This window comes from Cinclus cinclus, chromosome Z (genome assembly GCF_963662255.1).
Source record: "Cinclus cinclus chromosome Z, bCinCin1.1, whole genome shotgun sequence".
NCBI classification, from domain to species: domain Eukaryota; kingdom Metazoa; phylum Chordata; class Aves; order Passeriformes; family Cinclidae; genus Cinclus; species Cinclus cinclus.
The window spans coordinates 61,638,020-61,654,794 of record NC_085084.1 but is presented as its reverse complement, the minus strand read 5'-3'; the positions used below and the strand labels follow the sequence as shown (position 1 = coordinate 61,654,794).

Genomic DNA, 16,775 nt, shown 5'->3' with positions numbered 1-16,775 from the left:
TGTTGGGGAGAACTTCTATTCTGTGAGGGTGGTGAGGCACTGGGACTTGTACAGTCAAGCTGTGAATCCCATATCCCTGGCAGTGTTGAAGGTCAGGTTGGATGGAGCTCTCAGCAACCTGACCTAGTGAAAGGTGTGCCTGCCCATGGCAGGTATGTTGGAACTTGATGATCTTTATGATCCCTTCCAACCCAAGCCATTCTGTAATTACCTTGAGCACATGATTCTCCTTGAAAGGATGATTTGAATCAGAAATTATTTAATCAGAAACAGAAATATTGCAGTTTAGAAAAAAAGGCAGAGAATAAATTTTTGCAGCTTTACAGACTATGTTTGAGATCCATCTCTGGGTGATTTAAAAGTCAGTGGAAGCTATTTGAGCAGTTTTGGGTTTTATTTATTTTGATTTTTCTTGCAAGGTTTTGGAGACAAAAGTGTCTATCAATATCAAAATCAAGTAAGAATTTTTGAAACTCGTTTTATAATGTCTGAAATTGTCTGAAACCACTAATGGTTTAAAGATATGATCATTAATATGGTAATTTTCAATTAGCCTCATTGACATGTTAATAATTAAGGGAAGTGTGGAGCCTAAAAGTTGGTGACAATGCAAAAAGAAGGGAGTTAGGATGTTTGAGAAATTGAAGGAGTTCCTAGCAGACATGGCATTTAGAAGGTACTCACTAGATGTAAAGCAGTTAAATGTACCTTTGGTGGAAAGTGTTTTCCAGAATTCAACATATGACCTTGAGTGTCTATATGTCTAGATAAATTAGCCCAATTTAAATGACAGTATCCAGCTGCTCTTCTTAGATTGTACAAAATGGGAGCTAGCTAGCTTGCTTGTTTGGTTTCCTTGCTCCCTGTCAGGGAGATTCTGTCATTACTTTGGCAGCTCATATTATCATGACTTAGGTGTGCTGTAATTCTGGGTTTTCCAACAGTCTCTTGAAATAATGCAGACTAGGATGCTGCCATTCTTTGCTTGCACTTCATTTTATCTTATCTTTTTATGAATAAATAATTATTTTTGTAAGAGCTGTATAAGGAAGTAATTGCCTTGTGACTGTAATATATGACTGTTAACTGAGCACACATTTCCTGCCAGTAGTTGACTTTCGGTTTTATATTTTTTCCATCTTTCTCCTAGTACTATAAAATTGTAGTTAAGTTGCTCTCATGGCTTCAGTTGAAAGATCATGTAAATGTGGCTGGGCTATGTGATAGCCCTTCTCCTCTTAGCTGTTGCAAAGTTACTGGAGCATAGCTTCACCATGAATGCAAGAGAGGTTATAGCTCTCACAGCTCAGTAGGTAATTCTTGGATTATGTCATGGATACTGCCAGTAGGAGGATTATTTAGATTAAATTATGTAGTCCACTGTTTTAACAGAATGTAAATTAGAGTAATAAAATTATAATTTTTATCATCCTTAGAAGCAAATATTTTTTTCAATAATACGTGTTTTATCCAAACATTTATACAGTTATGAACTAGGATCAAGAATTAGTCTGTTTATTATTGCAGGATTTTTAAACTGAGGAACAAATACAAAAGAAAATAAACAGAATTTTGTGTCTGTATTAATAATAATATTAATAGTAACAATGCTTCTTTAAGGTCCCTCCCAGCCCAAACCATTCTGATTCTTCATGATTCCATGGAACTTTGGACAGGAATGTGTGTCCTCTTCTTTTATTTTGTAGTAGATTTAATAAACCATGTAGTAGTTTTTATTTTATATAATTATTGGAAACAGTTTTTTGTATTAATATACGTTTAATTAATAAGAAGTTACTGAGCTGGCCAAAAGAAACATACTCAGATTGGGAGGATTCAGTGGTTTGTAATTAGTCCACTCAGTTGTGATAAAGCCACAACTACTAAAATCAGTGATCTTACACTTGCCCCTTTTTTTCCCCATGAATAAAGGAGCAGGGACAAAATCCCAATCTTGCTCTTGTTCTCATATATGAGCTAGTTTAACAATACTTGCAGTTCTTTTAGGGTGATGAATATCTTTCAATATGTGCAGTCAGCCTTCTGGCCTGTCTGACTGGTACCAAGGTACTGTAACTATACAGTATTAGTGTGAAGTCCCTACATGTGGTTGCTTTCAGTCAAAATGGGGAAGGAGGGCAGTCAATATTTTAATTTTTTTACTGTCTTTCTAAACAGCTGTATAAAAAAAGTTTTGCAAGTTTAATCTTAGTAATCTAGACCCAAAAAAGCAGACATGCTCTGTCATAAAATAACTATTAGTGACTAGTTTGTATCCTATAAATCTAACTTGAGTTGATAATATGGTCCATTACCAGCTAACTGCACAGAGTATTTTTCATTTTACACTCTTCAGTTACTTTTTAGTGAAGTGTTAAAAAATATGAAGCTTTTCTCCTCTCTAAAATTGCACACTGTCTGTCTGTTATTAGGGAGATAACAGCTCTTATAAATGTTTCAGTAAGCGTTAAGTAGACAGTTATGTGCAGTCTCATTCCACGCTTATTTGCTTACTGTAATAAACTGATAAAATATGTGTGGTTTGTCTCTGTGTATCTGCAGGCATCACGAGTCTCATAGATTTCCTTTAGAAATAATGTTGTGTCTGCAGAATTGATTGGTTATTTTCATAAACCATCCAAAGGTACACAAACGACTTCTATTATTTAAACATATGCTGTGTAAGATTTGTAGGAGATTATCTCCTGTTTAGTAGATGCTTCTTGTTCTGTTAACTCTGTGTGATTTTATTTTAACCCCAAAGTGATTGCAGGTACCTGCCCCATGGGTTCTATCACAACTGCATTAGAATTTTTAGAATTAAAACAAAGAACTGTTTACCAGACTGATGTAGCTATGGAATTCGCCACATTACAGTCATATCAGCCTTTGTTAGCTCAAAATCCTTGCTAGCAAGTAGAGGCTTTGAAAACTCCAATTTTCCAGAAGTAAATCACTTTGTTCAACATACATATGTTTTATTTATTTCTAGTACTGCCACATTAAATGCAAGTGAAAATTAATGTCCTGTACAAAGAAAGATGACTTAAACATAATGTCATTGCTCTGACTGTCCTTTGAATTTTTGCTGCTGTGTACAGTATGATGTTGAAAATAAAAGTGAATGGGCTCACAAGGTTTTTATTACTGAAACAGGAAGTAATGCTGAAGGAGGCATAGGCTTAGATTAAAATCTCTAAAAAATCAAATAAAGGATTCAGTAAAACTTGAATCAGTGTTACAGTTTAAGAATAATGAGAGGTTTTTTTCTCTATGTGTATGTATTTTAGAGCAGCTAATCCTGGGTGCCATCATGCAGCACATGCAGCACAACCAGGAGATCTGGCCCAGCCAGCACAGGTTTGTAAAGGGCAAAGATCCAAAAGGCTGAGACCAGTGGTCTGAAGTTCAACAGGGCCCAATCCTGGGTCCTGCCCTTGGCTCACAACAACCCCAGGCAGCTCCACAGGCTGGGACAGAGTGGCTGGAAAGGACCTGGGGGTGCTGGTGACAGCAGCTGAAGAGGAGCCAGGCTGTGCCCAGGTGGCCAAGAAGGCCAATGGCATCCTGGGCTGGATCAACAATAGTGTGGGCAGCAGGAGCAGGGCAGGGATTGTCCCCCTGTGCTGGGCACTGCTGAGGCCACACCTCGAGTGCTGTGTCCAGTTATGGGCTCTTCACTACAAGAATGTCATTCTGGTGTTGAAGTGAGTCCAGAGAAGAGCAGTGGAGCTGGGGTAGGATCTGGAGCACAAAGCCAGTAAGGAACAGCTGAGAGAGCTGGGGGTTTTTATCCTAGAGAAAAGGAGGCTCAGGAGGGACTTTATTGCTCTCTACAGTTGCTTGAAAGGAGGGTGTAGCCACATGGGGTTTGGCCTCTTCTACCAGGTGAATGACAGAACAAGAGAAAATGGCTCCAGGAGAGGTTTAGGTTGGGTATAAGGAAAGAAATTCTTCACTGAAAGGACTATCAGGCATTGGAATGGGATGGCCACAGAAGGCTCACCATTCTTGGATGTCTTCAAGAAAGCATGTGAGTGTGACACCTAGGAACATGGTTTACTGAAGATGGCGGGGCTGGGTAAACAGGTGGACACAGAACTTAGAGGTCTTTTCCAATCTCAGTGGCTCTGTAATTCTGAAGAATCTGCATGATGGACTTCTGACTACTTTTTATGTTTTCATTCCTATTAAAAAATATTATTAATAAAGCCAGCCTTAAGTTAACACAAAAAAGCTAGTGTACCTCAAAATACTTGTATAAACATGAATTAAACATATATCCTAAACCTGTTAATATAAAATGGGAGAACCATTTCATTAAATAAGTATTCTGTTATGCAACATGCTAATTTGACTGCTAATAACCTCTTACTGTTATTGTCTCTTTCTATGTACCAGTAAGATATTCAAATCATTTCCTTTATTGTTTCTTGACAACTGAGGGGAGGGATTTTTTGAGAGTTTGATTGTCAGTTATTTCTGGAAAATTAAGCAGATTATTGATCTGTGAAAGTTTGGGACTTCTATTCAGAGATTTGAATTTTCAGTAACTGAGAAGGTTCATACAAATTACACCTTTTCCATTAATATTGTGTTAGCTGTAAGTCTGGTCATGTGATGTCACAGGTCATTATTTTATAAATATAATTTAAAGTAGCCCTGGTCTTTCCTTGAAACTTGTGTAAAGAATTCAAATTCACTTGTCTGCATATTTCTGTATAACCCTTACTTTTGTATATTTGAGCTCATGATTTCCTTGTCAGTAGTATCTGGGAATTTGTTTGCACATTGAATGTCTTTTTTTCATGCTACTTCTGCAGGATAGAATGGACTGAAACATCCTTGGGATTTTTCTTATTGTTTCTACTAGCAAGACTATTTAAAAAGTGGCAGCATCCTTCTGTTGTATATAACTGTGTTTTTATTCTTTCACCAGTGAAATTGTTAGACAACATTTTTTGTGTTTTTGACAAGAGAAACTGAAGACAATTTCTCACTATACTTTCACCTTACACAATGAGCTTGGGAATACCCTTGAATTCTGATGCATAGAATGTTTATTGTTGGAAAAAAACATAACCATTTAACTGTAACTCTTAAAAAAACTGGTAATTTGATAGCTAACTGTAAAACTAAAAGTTTGTAAACAGATTTGTCGTGGAAAGTGAGACGGACACAACAAAGGTATTTTCAGCACTGGAAATGTTTTTATCTGTGTATTATCTGTGAACTCTCTGTTATCTGGTGTCTATTACTGCAGTTTGCTTATGCATTTCACTATGTCCTTACATATTTTTGTTTCTGGTTCAGTAAAATTCCAACTCAAAAGCAGATGGCAATATTCAGTTTTCATGTTCTTGACTTACAGCATTTGCCAACTATTGTGTTATACTTAACAGGTCACTACGCAAGCCTGTGTGCCAACAAAAACACATGAACTGCTTCATCGAATGAGTGGGAAAGGATTAGCTGCTCACTATCATTTCTCAAGACAGCCAGGCATTTTTGGTGATCGTATGGTACCTGTGCAAGTGACAGTAACAAACACAACTGATCAGAAGATAGAGAATATTCACATTGGGGAGAAGAAATTACCTCCAGGCATGAGGATGCATGAGTTTAATCCAATAGGTAACCGTACCCTACGTTAAAAAAAACCAGACTCTTAATCTTCAGCAAAATTTCATATACAAGAAAGTGGTTTTGAATAGTTACATGTATACTCATGTATGTGTGTGTAGTGGGTGGGGGTGGGTATACATACAAACACACTCATCAACTATCCACTTGTTAGGACAAAATTCTGCATCCTTACAAACTTTGATTCTCCTACTGTATTCTTTTAGGCTGGTTATTATGGGCTTCTATTAGAAATGAGGTTTTGATTTTTATTTTCACAAATATTTTCTTATGAAGCTTTAAATATTTATTGTGCCGGCTCAGAGCATTGTCAGTTTTTCCTTGTGATCTTATGGCAGTAGAGTGGAAGTGTATGTTTTAGTTTTGCTTCTGTGTACCATAGTTCCACAAAGTGTGTCTGCTTAGACTGGTTAAAAAATAATATGTAGTCACATTATTAGTCTGACCTAAATTGTTTTACTTTATAATCAGAAAGGTTTTTTGCTAAATTTCTGTGGAAAAGAGTATAAAACTTGAGAGCACAGATTACAGCAAGTTTTTTTCAAGAGTAATAGCTGTGTATACAACCTGCTTTCTTTTCTCAGCAGTTCTTTATTTTAGGACATTGTGGTATAGTCAGAAGGAAAGGAAGTGTCTCAGTCTCATAATACAAATTCTTCTCCTTCAATGAGCTACATTATTATGTGAATATATATCATGATAAAAGAATTTAGGAACATGTTCTTAAAGCACAACAGTATACTAAAGAGTATTGTTTATTTTAGTTTGCATTAAATGACTCTAAACTATTGAAATATTTTTTTAGCATAGAAAAGTTTATACAGATTTATACCAAACAGCCACAAAAGCAATTTTCCAGTGCTATGGTTTATTTCAGAGTTAAAATTAATAATACTGTTTGCGTCTTGGTAATGATACATACTTGATCAAGGCAGTTACTTTTAGAACTCTATTAATAGTTTTTATTTTTAAGTGAACATTTTGCTGCTTATTCTTCAAAATAAGTCCAGATCAGAATTGAGATGTTAAGTTAGTTTTGCCCATGAGCTTTATTTTATATCCCTGCTTGTAAACATTTGAAGAAATAAAGCACAAAGGCTTGCAAGTAGAAGTATAGTAATATTATAAATCAGATCAGGAGATACTGTACCCACAAAAGCAGTCAATTAACAGTGTCATTCCTCTGTCTTGCATAAAAACATGGAGGGAAAATGGAATTACTGAATTATCCACTTCAGGTTCTTTGAGCTCCACCAAACAATCCTACACTTTAAAGTATTTTTTTCCCCAAGAAAGACACTGTGGTATCTGTCCTGCAAAGCTGTTGGTTTCTTCTGCAGAAAATAAGCTATCCATCATCTGTTTTTCTTCCAAAAATGTTATTTTTCTTGTTCAAATGCGAATTTTCTGTATTTTCTGTGTTCTTTGTCATCTTATGTAGAACTATATACACCCTGTTCTCACTACATTTTCTGTTTCCAGCTTTTGGAAAACACATCCTATAATTTACCCAGCAGACCCAACAGAAGAAGTGTCAGTGTAGACAGGTATTCCTGCTGGAGTACAAGTCTACTTTTACTTCAGTCACTGAAATTGCTCTTGGCTATTGTCCTGATTCTTCTAGCAAAAGTGGTTCAAATTATTTCACCCAAGTCCCACTGTGCACAACATTTTCTTGTTCCTAAGTGTATTTGAAAATGCCTTTGAAAACATTAAGCTCAAAGACTTTGGTAAAGTTAATTCTGAATTTGAGCTGGAGCCTGTAATCTTTTAATGCTTTAAACAGAATCCTTGGAATACTTTGTTTCCTATTCACTTCCTGGTGTTAGTTTAGACTATAGCCAGCAGCATTAACTCTATGTTTTCCGTATTTTTACAAGCTTAATCTTGAAATAGTTAAATTTTGTTACATTTTGTCATGGAGCAGCTTTCTACTTTCAGTTCTGGAAAGTATCAGGTACATTACAAATAATCTGGAAATCAGACATTTTTCTGCCTGCCCAATCCTTTTTATTTGAATTCCTCTCTTTTAAAGTGTGCTTTCTGCTCTTTGTTGTAATCTTGAGAAGACAAAGTCTGCTTCAGTGGTTGGTTTTTACTTATGTAAAGAAAGAGCTTACAAGGAAAAGCCTTTAACAAAAGCTTTATCTCTACAACATTAGGGAAATAGTGTAGTGAATTAGCCAAGAATCTTAAGAAGGAGTATGTCTCTTGATATCTTCATTGCCAAGAGTGTCCACACTGCTCATATAGCACGAAGTGATTTTCCATTTAGTGTTCATAATCTTTCTTCTCCCTTCCAGCTAATGCAAGTGGAATATTGAGACATAAGTAAACCCACAGTAATTATGAAATAGTTTAAGTTCAGCCTAATTTTCCATTATGGTGTATATTAATGTAGATTTTATTTGTTGTGTTTTGCTATTTACTAACTAAATCTGCAAACCGGTGTTACTGAAAATGAAATCTCTGTGCTGGATCTGTGCACAGTGAAAAGGATGTCACTTCAATATATCTTTTTTCTGTAAATAATTTTATTTTCCTTGCTTTTCCAATACAAGGCCTTATTTTGTTGAAGGGTCTCTAAGACTGAAATGGAAACATTTCATGTGCATTAATTGTGTGAGAGGGAGCATCCAGGATGTTTAAACATGCAGGTGTGACACTTAGGTGATACCTACTTGTAATAAATTGGATTTTTTATTACAGAGTTTTTGGGGGTTTTAATTATGTAAAGTCGGGGAAGTTGCATTTAACATCTTCAGTTGCCTTGCATGTGTGCTTTACCTGTTAAAAATCTCTTCATGCAGAGTGCCTTGAGCCTGGAGGATCCCTTACTGCTACAATGGGTATTGACTTCTGTGATTCTACCCAGACAGCCAGTTTCCAGTTATGGTAAGTTCTTGGGAGGGGGAAAGTAATGTTTTGTTCCTGGAATGTAAAAGTCGTGTTCATTGGAAATCTACTTAGGGGTATCAGACTTCCTGTTTTATTAAATATTCAAAGAATTAAAAAAAAATTGCGACATTATTTATATATATCCGGGATATTTCAAGAGAAATATCACATTATTAGTGTTCAGTTTTACTTTAGAAGCTTTACTTTTTTGTCCCACTCTTCTTGGGATTCTTCTTATTAACACCATCTTGAAAGGAGCAGTCATGTCTGACTATTCTGCTGTAGTGTTTTGTGTGTTCTTCCTTTTAAGAAACGGCACCAGAAGAAGTCAAAATGGCACATAGTGTGAGCAATTTTACTGCCCTGAGTCCTGATGATGACTGCTTGTGGTTGCTGTAACATGACTGCCTGAAAAACCCCAAAATTTGCCCACCAAAGAAATCTATTCCTCACACAGTTGATTCTTTTTAATCAACAGAGAGAATGAAACCAAGTAACTGGCTGGCCAACTAAACCTTGTCTAACATGCCTGATTCACATTTTTTATGCTCATTTTTGTGGTGTGCATAGTCCCCTTTGTGCATCCTAGGCTAGCAGGGAACCCATTCACCCAGTGAGAATTTTGTTAAAAAATAGTATTTGAAACCCAGGTAATTTGCATTAGCAATGTCCCAACATTGGGAAAGAATGGATGGGAGAAAACTCACCACCTTCTTTTAGGAGCTTTTCAGATTTATATAGTCTTTTAAATTATGCAAAAGCACTACACAGATCTGCATGATTTTAGATTTTTTTACTTATTTTGAAATAATGGATTTTTATATATTTTGTTGCAAGAAGCACAGCTTTCAATATTCAGCACAAAAATAGGTATATTGAATAGACATTCAGGTTGCTGCATTTCAGTTTAAGAGAAGCGCTTTGTGAAGTGCTTCTTACTTCAGAAAATTTCTGTAGCAATTTTAGTGTGTTACTACTGAGCACAGCTTGTTCAACTGACAGGTTATTGGAGATAGCATGAAAATCCTAATAATAGAGATGTGTACCCAAGTGAGTCCCAAAGTACCACTGCTAAAATAACTGCTGAATTTCTTCTAGGGGTAAGGAGGTTTTACTATTGGATTTTTTTCTTTCCATTCCTCAAACATTTCCCTGTACAATGGATGCTCCTGCATAGTCAGTTTACACGTATTTGTACTCCCAGCAAAATGTCTTTACAGCAGCATGTAGTTTATGCATGTCACGTTGCTATAGCTGGTCTGTATGCTGTTTGCTGGAATTTGGAAACAGCTTTGAACTGTTGCCTGATGTGTGTTTGGGAAGAAGGTTCCCTTGTAGGCAGTGCAATTTCAAAATTTCTTCAAAATTATAGACTCTGACTCTCTTTATCTAAATGTATCTTGAGTTACATAAAATAGTATATTCTCAGTTTATCAAGCAGAAACATTTTTTAAATAAAGCAGATATTTTTTCTTTCAAGTGTGTATTTTCAGTCTACCAATGATTTGATTTTTAACTTACACCATTTATTGCTAAGAATCTTAGCAGTGATGAGGATAAGCAATGTGGCATAACACATTGATTTTATGCAGATCATCACCTTTATGTTTTGGGAGGTCTGCTGTATTAGTGATATATAAAAACTGATTACTTTCTCCAACATTGCTTAGTAATTGTTTATTATTTTCCTATTAGACAAACAAGACAGATCAATATTCCTGAGCACCAACCAGACTATGAGTAACATCACTGTAAATAGATTTGCCTCAGACCTCAGTGGTGTATTCATTTTAATGATTTAGACAATGTGAGTCCAATGACAAAGCGCTCAAGCTAAGTTTAAAATTAAATTAGGAATAGGAATTGCTTACTTTGTTCCTTTGCTAATTGACAGGCCTTATTTCTTCACTGTTAGTTCCAAGAAATTAGTGTAAAAATAGGTTAAATGTTATTTGCATTAAATATGCTATTTTACACTGAAAACTTACTTTGTTCAAAATCCTACTGATCTTCAGTATCATTGAAGAAATTGTGTAGTGTGGTGTTTTGGGAGCAATGTCTCAAACTCAGCTGCAGGCTCTGTAACTTACCATATTTTTTAAAAAGCTTTTATCCAAAAGAAGGAATGACTTGTAGAAGTTTGTCAAAACATAGTTTAAATAATATACATGCAAAGGTGTCTATATTCTCATGTTTCCTTTTAACATATCTCTATGAAAGATGTTAGTCATTGTGTATTTTTGCAGGAAGCATGTTCAGCAGTAAAGTGTTCCTGATCATAAGAATTTTCTTTACATTGTTCTAAGAGGAGCACTTTATCTTGCATCAAATGTAATTGATCCTGAAGCAGTGTAATCACAATTACTCACTTTCTTAATTGGCCTGCCCAAAATCAGAAAATGGAAACCGATCGGCAGTGTTTAAATCAATAGCTTTGTAGTAAAACTTGTGGGGGTAGGGACATAGTGGTAATGGGTAGATCAATTGGTCTTAGATGCCAATCATAGACTGTGTGTTTTGCATAGCAAACACTACCCTTCTGCTGAGGGATGTGCTGTTGTACTAGTGGTTCGATAAATACAAACTGTATAAAGAAAAAAGCTAACATGAGTCATAAAATATTTAGATCTTTTTCTGAATTCGTTGTACAAGTCAAGGACAATGAAGGAAAAATTGCAGTAGAGAGGTTTGAAGGAATGAGCTTTGAAAGTCCTCCCTCTCAAATACTATTTCTGGTAAGCAAACCTTACCAAGACCATGCATCTAATTAAAGTGGGGTGAAACACCTTTACTTGAAAACTGTGCCTAATGCATTTATTTCGAGTGTGTATTAGGATGTTCACAGCATGCGCTTCTGAGGAGAACATCTCTTCATTGTTATTTTTCTTGTGCCACCTCCTTGTAGAGGCGGCTATTTCAGCCACACTGGTGTTCTGCATGATAATGCCTCTCAAGCAAAAAGTTAAAGAGGAATAAATGAGGAACTTGGCCTTTTAAAAGATTTCTTGGATGTTACTTTTTGTTTCTGTGTTACTTTGTTCTCATTTTGCAGTCAGGATTTACACAGGTTAGAAGTTTAAAGCAATTTGTTATTGGCTAACTCACATGCAAGGTAGGTTGCTAGCTTGTTGAATTCTAGTTAAATTTTAGTATATTCGCCATCCCAGTAAGAGACCTGAGACTTAGCTAAGCAGGGAGGCATCAGCTGAGCAGAGAAAAAGTTGAAATGGATCCTTGATATAACAGACTAATACTCCACTGACTGCAGAACTATTTTGTTCCCCATGTCAGATCTTAAAGATTTCCACATCAATGTGTTTTTTCTTGAATCCTGGAGCTACTAGTGTTCACCATTTCAACAGTCCTACCACCTGTATTATCTTTATTGTCTTGCATGTCTCTACTTTTCAGATATTCTCAAGTCCTTCTGTCAGCTTACTAGTTTTTTGAGATGTCTGAACAAAGATTTGGGAGCTTTGCCATGTCAGAATTTTGACTGTGGATCCTTGGAATGGAAATACTTGAATCCATTGAGATAGAAGACAAGGAAGGTTATAGAGACAGAGAGTTATAACATATACATGCCCTTACTCTGTTTTTTCTGTATGTATTTAACGTAATGAATTCATGTCCGTGTTTGTATAACTCAGTAGGCAAATTTCTGTTTTCTTATAGGTATGATGAATAACTAAAGGTGTAGGGGAGATGTCCTTTTTACAATATTGAAAGCTGGAGAAAAAAGCCTGTCTTTACCTTTTCTTTCTTATTCTTCTCATCCTCTTTCCAAATTATCTTCTGTCTAGTTGTTCCCAAAACCATGAAAGAACCACAGCTTTCATGATAACATTAATTTATGGAGAACCTGTTCTCTTTTCTGTTCTTTTGAAAAGTACATAGGAAATTGTTTTAGCTTTCTTTGAAACTGTTTGGTGTAGGGGAGATGTCCATGCCATACATCTCTGTCCCTAGTTTTGGTTTCACATTTCTCTCCCTAGTTTTCTCAAGGTTTAAGTGTAAAGAACACAGCCAGAGCTCCCAAGGAGAAAGAGGAATTGAATGAAAGCAGCAGCTTCTGTGCCTTCCATTCTTTTTCAAAATCATTAGGTAGTTGGGAAATAGTGTGACATAACAGAGGTTTTTAACTAATTACCTTTTGTTGACCTTTCTTAATGTCCCAGTGTCATCAGAAAAACCCTCTCCTTCAGATGAGGAGAATACATACTCTTGTACAGTTGTTATGCTGATAGAAAAGGAAGCATTTAATCTGTCCTGTACTATATAAAGAAAACATTTTGCTGATTACTCCAGAAGAATTTGGTGTAGCCTGAAGAATCTAGCAATTTCTTAAATGAAGTAAATTCTGTGAATAAGATTTAAAAACTTCATTCACTCTGTTCTCTGCAGGTTCCATCTTATTGTAGAAACTTTTGCTCTGAATTTTATTTTCAAAGGAAGAGATTTTTTGCAGCATGAAATTCACTTACTTCATTCTGTGTTGATGTAGAAATCTTCCCAAGCAGAACTTCTACCTGCAAAGCAGCATAAATGAAGAGGGTTGGTTGGGTAGCAGTTGGTATTTCTGTTGAGTGCAAGCATGCATTCAGGTGTAAATTCTTGCACAAAAGCATCTGATTAAAATTATGTAGTGGAATATGTTATGGAATATATTAAAAGCTAATATTAAGAAATGTAGGGTTATCTTCACATCACTGTCACTTGCATTTTCACTTTTTTCTCGCTTTTTCTTCCCCTAGTGCTTTGTCAGCAGATAACCAAGTTGCTTATGGATGTAAGACAAGCAGTCTGGTACTCTTCTCTTTATTTCATTACTCTAAAGTAGTCAGTTGGCCCTATTCCAGAACACAATTATGCCAAGATAAATAACTGACCTGGAAAAAAACAAGGCTGGACATGAACAACTGCTTTCATTTTTTCTATTGCTGTGGCCTTTTTGTATCGTATAAGCAGGATGCAATCCTTTCCTTTCTTCAGCAAGACTATGAATTAAGTCTCCTATACTTCTCCATTCCATGTTTTGTTTTGCAGGAACTTAATTCTCTCTTAGTGTTGCCCTTACTTTCTGGGACAAGCTACTGCTAGGAGTGAAACAAAAAAGGATAGTATAAAGAGCAAGAAGAATATTCCTGGTCTGATTAGAATATTATTTTATCAAAAGCCTTGGAAGTTAAGACATTAAACACTGCTATTGTTGAATTTTAAAAAAAACCTCATTCACAAGTGTTAGTATTATTTACTTTCATTTTGAATATTTTGCCATTACTGTTCTCAAGACTTTTGTTATGGTAGAGAACTTCTTTACTAGGAACCCTCCAGAGACAATTCTAAAAAAAAAAAAAAAAACAAAGAAACAACCCAAACAAAAAAAAATCAAACTGAGAGAACAATAGGACAATAGGGAAAATAGCCAAGAGTTTCAAATGTCGGGTGCTAGCTGCTCCCATTACATCTGTAGACCTCTACAGAAATCTTTCAACTCTGCATGTTCTGAAGGGTTAATTGTAAGGCCTGCAGTGTCGTTTATTGTGGAGCTAGTAAGTCTCCCTTTGTTCCTGGGGGAGCATTATTGTCTCTCATTTGTTCATCTTTATGTGCATCAGAAGATAAATTAATATGATACTTGAAATTGAATCATGAAAGTGATGTAAGTCTTTTAAAAATATAATATGTACAATTTTATAGTTTTTAAGGAGTAAGTAAGAGTAATGATGTCTAATATTATTTGCCCATAAGTTCACAATTAAATACATAACAGATTTTGCCAGCTAGTGTTGGTAAGGTACTGTTGTCAGACATCCCCAACTGTTTGACCCTTTTAGAGTTTCCCTCTAAGAACTTCTCATTGAGCATTCATATTCCTCTAAGGCTGCAACTTTCCAGCTGCACCTGCTGCAGTCTTTAATTTTTGAACTCAAAATCATATTCTGTTGGCCTGAGAAACTTTAGGTACTTTTTAAAATAAGATTCTTCACCTTGCTCTTCCAGGAAAGTTAAAGCAATGCTACCTGAGTGATGCTTCAGTGCAACTTGAACCAGTTTTCCAGCAGAGTTTTGAAAGTTAATGTATTTTTTTGTTTAAGCATAATTTGTATTAATTATAGTGTCGAAAATATAAATTAATAAGTTAAATGCACTGAAATTCAGCTGACTAGGTATTGGGAGAAGTTAAGTAGTTGTATTCCAAGCCTCAGTTTTATCCTGGAACTTCTCCATTAGATATCTGATGAAATCTCCATCTTTGGAGATTCTCAGAGCTCAAATCAACAAGGCCATGAGCAAAGTGAGCTAAGGTGACCTTTGCTTAAGCAGGAGATAGAACCAGGTGATTTCTAATGCCCCTTCTGAATCATATTGTGTTCTATGGAATTATGAAGTAACTTTTGTTAAATTAGTTATTATGAGCTCTCTAATATAAAGATGAAATAAAAGAGATGCAGATCAATAAACAAAAGCTGTATATTAATCTATGAAGTGTCTGGTAAAGAGAATCTATAAGGAAGGATGATTTTCTGTAGCTGAGAAAGAAATTTACTGAAGCGCACTGGAATTAAAGTAATGCAAAGTAACCTAGATGCTGACTAAAGTGAAATTAAGAACGAAGTGGTTTTGAAGGACAACTAGCAATCAGAATTTGTGCTTGTAGGCTATGAAGAGTTCATGTTTTATCAAAGAATATATATTAGCTATTTATTCACTAGAGGAAATGGAATTGGAATGTTTGTTAACAGCAGAAGTGTCAAGTGATCCTCTTGAGCAGTTATGGACATAAAAAACCCAAGCTGTACTCATTCCTTCTTATTGTGGAAATATTGTTATAAGCATTAAAGCAATTTAATAATTGATGTTATAAGTCAAGTTAATGTACAAATGGCATCTCTCCAGTCAATGAAGGACATAAATCATTGTACACAAAATGGTTTATCTGTTTCATTCCAAATTATATACAGCATGTCTTGCTTAAATATGAAACATAACATTGGTTGAACGATCACTTGAACAGTGTCAATGAAGGTATTGTTGAAAATGTCAGTCTTATAGTCCAAGTAGTAGGTATGAACAGCAAAAAATTAATGGGGCAGTTGATTAAAGACTTTTCCATCAGCTCTTAAGCTGATGGAGTTCTTAATCATTCTTCAAAGGAAAAATTTAAAAAATATTTCTTGCTTATTTTACTGTGCACTTAATCAGGGTAGACAATCAAACAATCCCTCTTTTATTATAATAATGACTTTTATTGTAATAATTACTTTAGAGATGGATGGCATTTAAAGTAGCACGGGCGAAAAAGTAGTACAGGGGAAAAGATGTTTGACTTTGTTAGGTTTTAAAAGCAGTACTTAATAAAATTACTAGGAAGTTTGAAGGGATTGTTCTTCTGTATGTTTACTAAATACCAGTTCTCAAAAAAGTTAGCATAATTGTCCAGTTTTATTTGAACAGCCCATTCTTGAGACTGCACTCATAAGCATAATTGTAACACATCAGAAGCTAGAAAATAGGATTGTATGAGTTCCTAAGCATTTCCTTTTGAAAATGGGTAATTATGCTAAGTATTAGAAATTTGAGTAGGAGGACTGTAAAATGCTCTTCTGTTTCCAGGTGGCTACTTTTGCATCTTTAGGAGGGAGACACATATATTTTCTATACTACTGATCTATAGTGCTGTTTGCTTTCCATCAGTCTATCTTGTTTTAAAACTTTGAGGTTGCAGAATTATAAAAAATCCGTAGCACATATTTTAGGTTAATTTAAATAACATGGATGTTAATGGATGAAATGTATTTTCCATTCTAATAATTGTATCATTATATTTAAGTAGGATATCTGAGGCATATCTCCAATCAATATATATTGGCTATTTGGTATACCAGGAAAAAAAAAAAACAGTGTTCTTTTCTAAAAATTTCTCAGGCCTTAAGGCATTGACAAAGATTCTGGCTAGGCATACTGATCCTGAATTGCCAGGCAAATCCCTTATGGCACAGTTGGTCAGTGAAACATAGCAGAGTGAATGCATCTTGAGTTTCTTTAGCCTTGAAGAAGTCTCAAACAAAATAGTTGGAAACTTAGAGAACTGAATGGTTAAGGAGAGGAAGTTCAGTGTATGATATTTATTTTTTAAGGAGAGATATCTAACATTTAATAGTATTGTGTTTCTAGTGATAGTTTTTTTTACCTCTTCCATTAAGAAAATGGCCTCAAGTTCTGCAGTTTTC

The 16,775-nt window shown here is 35.3% G+C and overlaps 1 protein-coding gene across 5 annotated transcripts in view; it reads left to right on the top strand.

The window, feature by feature from the left end:
• AP3B1 (adaptor related protein complex 3 subunit beta 1) overlaps positions 1-16,775 on the top strand; it is a 152,485-nt gene that overhangs the window by 116,442 nt on the left and 19,268 nt on the right. For all 5 annotated transcript variants that reach the window (XM_062513829.1, XM_062513830.1, XM_062513826.1 and 2 more), the window contains 2 exons: positions 5,403-5,634; positions 8,454-8,538. In XM_062513829.1, coding sequence (XP_062369813.1) covers positions 5,403-5,634; positions 8,454-8,538 — 317 coding nt within the window. The remainder of the gene's footprint in view (positions 1-5,402; positions 5,635-8,453; positions 8,539-16,775) is intronic.